Below are 6,736 nucleotides of genomic sequence, written 5' to 3' on the forward strand. Positions count from 1 at the left end.
AATGGGAGGTAATGTGCTTGTCTTGAGGAGGCATGTGCCAGAGTGGGGATTTGAGAATGCCCAGAAAGAATCAGAAGGCAGCATAGCCAGGGAATGGTTTTTTGTAGGATCCTTTCCCAGGTTCCAAAGGTCTGGAGTTGGAGGCCTTCCCAGTGTTGAAATAGAACGTGGTATTGAAATGCCCACAATGTCTTTTGAGGATACGAATATCGGCCAGCAGAGGCTGTCCTTGGAGCTGCTGTCGGCCTAATGTAGGCAACATGTTGGTGAAAGGGGGTGACATGCAGACTGCTGAATACTCTCTGATGGAGCATTTCCCTCTTTTTTTTTGTTTGTTTGTTTGTTTGTTTGTTTTTGTCTTTTTTTTTTTTTTGAAAGATGTTTGTTGTGTGTTGACCCTGGCCATACGCCACGTGCCCACCAAAGCCACAGTATCAGTCCACTTCCTCAAATGGAGAGGAGAGAGAAAAACATAATGAAGTGCTCATTGGTTGTGTTAAGGACAATGACATCTCTCAGCAATTACTGTCACAGTCAAAACAGACTTGACTCAGGGAAATTAATTTGATTTATTGCTAATAAAAAGCCAGAGTAGGGTAATGAGAAAACACAAATCAAACACCTTCCCCCCACCACTCTCATCTTCCTGGGCTGGACTCACAGTTTCTCTACCTCCTTCTACCCAGCAGCACTGGGAGACAGGGAATGGGGGTTGTGGTCAGTTCATCACACATTGTCTCTGCCACTGCTTCCTCCTCATGGGGGAGCACGCATCATACTCTTCCTCTGCTCCAGTGTGGGGTCCCTGCAACTTCTCCTAAATGAGTCCCTCCTATGTGCTGCAGTTTTTCACAAAGTGCTCCAGCATGGATCCCTTTCTCAAGGTGTAGACATTCAGGAAAAGACTGCTCTAGCGTGGGTCCTCTACAGGGTCCCAAGTCATGCCAGCAAACCTGCTACAGTGTCAGCTTCTCTCTCCATGGTTGCACAGGTCCTGCCAGGAGCCTGCTCCAGTGTAGGCTTCCCACGGGGTCACAGCCTCCTTTGTGCATCCACCTGCTCTGGCATGGGGTCCTCCATGGGCTGCAGGTGGGTGTCTGCTCCACCATTAACCTCCATGGGTTGCAAGGCAACAGCCTGCCTCACCATGGTGTTCAGCATGGGCTGCAGGGGAATCTCTGCTCCGGCACCTGGAGCACCTCCTCCCTGTCCTTCTTCACTGACCTTGGCATCTGCAGAGTTGTTTTTGTCACATATTTTCACTCCTGTCTCCCACTGCAATTGTGCAGTTGTTTTGGGTTTTTTTTCCCCTTTCTTAAATATGTTATCACAGAGGTGCTATCACCATTGCTGCTTGGCTTGGCCTTGGCCAGCAATGGGTCCATCTTGGAGCCAGCTGGCATTGGCTTTATTGGACACAGTCACCTGTGTCCTATTATGTGTCCTATTACACATGGCTCATTCTGCTATGTGTGTGTACACACCAAACCCTGCACAGTGGCCCAGCTCTGGTTTTCTATGGTGCAAATTTTCCCACCCAGTTGATACTGGGAGTGCGCTTGCACTTTGGCATTTGGTGTGGTTCTCTTGAAGAATGAAATCTGTGCGGACTGGGATCAGAGCTGCCACAGGTCTAATCACAGAAACTCTAAGAACTGTAATGCACAGCTCTGTAGAGTTTGCACCTAAAAATGCTGAGAAGGCATAAAGTATTCAGGGTAAAGTTCAGGCATCTGGGAGGAGTCTGCCAGACAGTGAGTGGCTCTGCATCCATCCATATGTTCTTTGTGCTGATCATGAGGGAAGGTGAGGATGTGCAAGGGCTTGGGTCATGCTCAGAGTAGTGTTGAGAGCTGGGGCATGTTATCGTGGTGGAGCAATGTCTGTGTGTTGTGGCAGTGATGCTCCCAGCATCATAAAGTAGGGCCTGGGCATGCATCAGTGGGAGGGTGACTTTGAGTGGGGAAGAGTCTTGCCTGAGGGAAATGGAGATGCTGGGTGTCTGTGTAACAGTCTGTGTCACTGGGGAAGTAACGGAGAATGTCCACTTAACTGGAGATCTCATCTCCCATTGCATGTCATTGAAGATGCGAGTAGAAAGCCTTGAGAAGAGGCCTGATGCAGAGCCCTACTTGGTCAGGATCCTCTCAGGGCCTCCAGAAGATCTGCACATCCTCACACCCTTTTGTCCTCCATGGTATTCACGTGTGACGTGAAGACATCTGCCACGGGTTCCTTTAATCATTTGCTCCTGAACGTGGTATGTTGTTAGTCAAACAGGTGGTTTTTGAAATTTCGATCACTTTGCCTGCTGTAAAACTCTCCTTTGGTCATCTCTCTGCTCATCTCCCTTGCTTGGCAGGGGAAGAAGTGCTTTCCGTATTGAAGATGTTGGCAAGCCTTGTGCTTCAATCCAGTGGGATGGATTCTGTTGGTTTTCTTCTGACAGCAAAAATTGCCACCCTTTTGGGTTCTCTTCCTTCAACATTGGCAACAGAGAGCACTGTGCACTGTCCAGTGATTTTTAGGCTTTTGCAGAACTTTTTTTTTTTTTTTTTTCCTGTTCAGGTCCCCCAGAAATCTTTGCTAATGTTAAGCAAATGTGTCCCTTAAAACTAATTCTCCTGTCCTGAAAATGTTTCTTATTCTGAAGAAGCAGGAACAAAGAAATGAAGCAATGAAGTAATAAAGGAAGGAAGAAACAGAAAGAAGAGAAATAAAGGAAGAAATAATGAAGGATATTACTAGGGCGCAGCGATGGCAGCTCTAGACGATGAACGGAGTTGGTCCTCAACAGCCTCTGCCTTGGTTACAGTAAGGCGCTCGGGCCCTCATGCCCCGTAATTAGCGCTGATGGCTCCGTCTTTGATGGTGTCCACAGCGGCGAAGAGAAAAAGCAACAAAGAGAAGTCAAAAAGCAGGAAAGAAAGGAAGAACGAGACAAACGAAACAAAAGAGAGAACTGAAGGAAGAAAACACGAGGAAAGAAGGAAGACAAAGGAAGAAGAAAGACAAAGAAGGGAAAAGCAAACAAGCAAGAAAAAAAAAAAAGAAAAAGGAACAGGAGAATGGAAGGAAGAGAGTAGGGAGGAGACGACGGGTCCGGGTCCGGAGGCGCGGTTGGTGGTGGGAGCGTGTGCGCCGGCGGAGCAGCACACGGTGTCGCTGCAGGCTCAGAAACGGCGGCGGAGCGGCGAGGCGGCTCCGCCCCGGTGCGGCGGAGAGCTCGGCTGTGAGCGCGGGGCGGGCAGGAGAGGCGGTGCGTGCGGACGGCGGCGGGGAGCCGTGCGGGGCCCGGGCGGGTGCCGGCAGCGGCGGTGGCGATGGGCGTGTGTTGGGGTGCGGTGTTGCGTGTGCTGTTGGTGCAGGCGGCGTGGGCGCTGGTGGTCGGTCAGGTGCGGTACTCGGTGGCGGAGGAAGGCAAGGCCGGGACGGTGGTGGGTCGCCTGGCGCAGGACCTGGGCCTGGAGGCGGGCGAGGCGGAGTGGCGTCGGCTGCGGCTGGTGTCGGCGGGCCGGCGGGCGAGCGTGGAGGTGAGCGGGGCGAGCGGGGCGCTAGTGGTGAGCTCGCGGCTGGACCGGGAGGAGCTGTGCGGGAAGAGCGCGCCGTGCGCGCTGCGGCTGGAGGTGCTGGTGGAGCGGCCGCTGCGCGTCTTCCATGTGGAGCTGGAGGTGACCGACATCAACGACAACGCCCCGCTCTTCCCCGCCGCCCGGAAAAACTTTAGCCTCGCGGAATTAACCACGGTGCCCGGTTCCCGTTTCCCGCTGGAGGGCGCGTCGGATGCAGATATCGGAGCGAACGCTGAGCTCTCCTATACGCTGAGCCCCAGCGAGTATTTTCGAATAGAAGAAGAAAACAGTAAGTCGCGTAGTACATCCCTGTTTCTGATACTCGCGAAACCTCTGGACCGTGAGACGATGCCTGTGCACCGGTTGGTGTTGATGGCGAGTGACGGTGGCCGGCCGTCGCTGTCGGGGACGATGGAGGTGGTGGTCTCGGTGCTGGACGCGAACGACAACGCACCCGAGTTCAACCAGTCGGTGTACAACGTAGTATTGCCCGAAGACACTTTAGAGGGGGCGGTGGTGTTGCGGGTTAATGCCACGGACCCCGACGTCGGAAGTAATCGAGACGTGATTTATGAAATTGATACTATTGTTCCTCCCTCGGACTCAGATGTGTTCAGCATCGATGCGGCCAGCGGGGAGATCAGACTGACGGGCGCCCTGGACTTTGAGACAGTTACTTTCTACGACGTACACGTCAAGGCAACAGACAAAGGGTCCCCTCCGTTATCGGGCCACTGCAAGGTGGTGTTGGAAGTGTTGGACGTGAACGACAACGCGCCGGAAGTGCGGGTGACGTCGCTGTCGGTGCCGGTGCCGGAGGACGCGTCGTTGGGGACGGTGGTGGCGCTGCTGAGCGTGTCGGACCGGGACTCGGGGTCGAACGGCCGCGTGCGGGTCGCGGTGTGGCCGCCGGTGCCGTTCGGGCTGGTGTCGACGTTCGCGGGGTCGTACTCGCTGGTGCTGCGTGAGGCGCTGGACCGGGAGCGTGTGTCGGAGTACGAGGTGGAGGTGCGGGCGGAGGACGGCGGGTCGCCGCCGCTGCGCGCCAGCCGCGGGGTGCGCGTGCCGGTGTCGGACGTGAACGACAACGCGCCGTCGTTCGCGCAGGCCGTGTACACGGTGCTGGTGCGGGAGAACAACGCGGCGGGCGCGGAGCTGGCGGTGCTGCGTGCGCGGGACGCGGACGAGGCGGGCAACGGTCGCGTGAGCTACTCGCTGTGGGAGGGCGGGGCGGGCGGGGCGGCGTCGGTCGTGGGGTGGCGGTCGTGGTCGAGGTACGTGTCGGTGGACGCGGAGAGCGGTCGCCTGTGGGCGCTGCAGCCGCTGGACTACGAGGAGGTGCAGGTGCTGGAGCTGGAGGTGCGGGCGGTGGACGCGGGGGAGCCGGCGCTGTGCGGCAACGCGACGGTGCAGGTGTTCGTGGTGGACGAGAACGACAACGCGCCGTCGCTGCTGCCGTCGGCGGGCGTCGGTGCGTCGCCGGAGGCGTCGCCGGGTCCGGGCTCGGGGTCGCTGTGGGCGTGGGCGTCGTGGGGGGCGCCGGCGGGGCAGGTGGTGGCGAAGATCCGTGCGGTGGACGCGGACTCGGGCTACAACGCGTGGCTGCGGTACGAGCTGTGGGAGCCGCGGGGGAAGGGCGCGTTCCGCGTGGGGCTGTACAGCGGCGAGGTGAGCACGGCGCGGGCGCTGGAGGAGGCGGACGGCCCGCGGCAGAGGCTGGTGATCGTGGTGCGGGACCACGGGGAGCCGTCGCGCTCGGCCACGGCCACGCTGAGCGTGTCGCTGGTGGAGGGCGGCGAGGCGGCGCTGGCGGCGGCGGGCTCGTCGGGGCCGGGGCTGCGTCCGGCGTCGGGCGCGGAGGGCGTCGGGCCGGCGTCGGTGTCGTCATCGTCGTCGACGAACGTGTGGCTGGTGGTGGGCATCTGCGCGGTGTCGAGCGTGTTGGTGCTGGCGGTGGTGCTGTACGTGGCGTCGCGGTGGTCGCCGCGGGCGGCCGTGCTGTCGGGGCCCGGGCCGGCGACGCTGGTGTGCGCCAGCGAAGTGGGGAGCTGGTCGTACTCGCAGCGGCAGAGCCGGAGCCTGTGCGTGGCGGAGGGCGCGGGCAAGAGCGACCTGATGGTTTTCAGCCCCAACTTGCCGCCGCCGCCGGCCGGCCCCGCGGCGAAGGAGACGCAGCCGGAGCCGCCCGCCGTCCTGGACACGGTGAGTGGCCCTCCCTTTCTCGCCTCTCGCCCCTTCGCCCGACGCCCCTTCTATCTTGTGTTCCGTCGCCTGGTCAGGCGGTGGTGGGAGCCGTGGTCACCCCGCGTGGCCCGAGGGCGGTGCTTGTCGGTTCCTTCTCTCTGGCTGCTGGCTGCTGCATTTCTTGCGTCTTCTTCCTCTGCAAGCGGTTTTATTGCAGCACTTTTTATGCCACTTTCTTCTCTTCCTGGGGATCGCAATTGGTTGGAGCCGTTCTGCAGCCAGTTTCCATAGTTTCACGACCTCAATGCTAGTATTTTAACGTGATGGTTTACCGCTTTATTTCTAGGTGAAAGTGTAATAGGGTCAGCTGCTGTTTTCTTTAGCACCTCCTCTCTTTTTGTAGGCGTGATGGGGAGATCGAGAACACAAGTTGGGGTTTAAAGGATGCGTCAAAATTTCCAGTACAAACCCGCTCTGAATGGCGGATATGTTGAAATTGGATGGCTTTTCTCGCATTGTTGTGCAGTCTAGTTTTTCATGGCTTTTGCGCCTTATCTTTCGTCATGGTACTTGTGCTTTGAAGATCTCTGTCGTATTCCATTCCAGTCTTTTGTTTTTAACATGAGGAAGCGTTCCTCAAAGAGAAGCTGCTCTTAATCTTTGGTCATCCTGCTGGCCTTCTCTGAAACTCTTCCTGGTCTTATCTATTCTTCTTACCCTGTTAAGAACGGGAGGACCTCCAGAAAATATTGAAAGTGTTGGTGAAACTTATATGTTCGTACAGTTGAACGAAATGCATTTTTTTTTCTTGTATCGTCTCATAAATCTTAGCTTTTTGATTGGCACTGAGAACAGAGCTAATATATCCATGTCACTGTCTCCTGTATGCTAAAGATGTAAGTTCAGAACCTTAAATGGGTGTTTCAAAGTCAATCAGTCTCTGTTGAAGCCGCACTTTTTTGCTCCTTCACTCAGCTTTG

The 6,736-nt window shown here is 56.5% G+C and overlaps 1 protein-coding gene across 1 annotated transcript; it reads left to right on the plus strand.

Moving 5' to 3' along the window:
• Positions 1–2,581: 2,581 nt before the first annotated feature.
• LOC309685402 (protocadherin alpha-2-like) lies at positions 2,582–6,114 on the plus strand (the record flags this gene model as incomplete). The annotated part of the gene is made up of 2 exons (XM_082501168.1): positions 2,582–5,846; positions 6,103–6,114. Exons 1-2 carry the CDS (start codon positions 3,324–3,326, stop codon positions 6,112–6,114), a joined length of 2,535 nt encoding a protein of 844 aa, XP_082357294.1. The 5' UTR covers positions 2,582–3,323.
• Positions 6,115–6,736: the final 622 nt, after the last annotated feature.

This window comes from Vanellus vanellus, assembly GCF_965231255.1.
Source record: "Vanellus vanellus genome assembly, contig: HAP1_SCAFFOLD_2036, whole genome shotgun sequence".
Lineage (NCBI taxonomy): Eukaryota > Metazoa > Chordata > Aves > Charadriiformes > Charadriidae > Vanellus > Vanellus vanellus.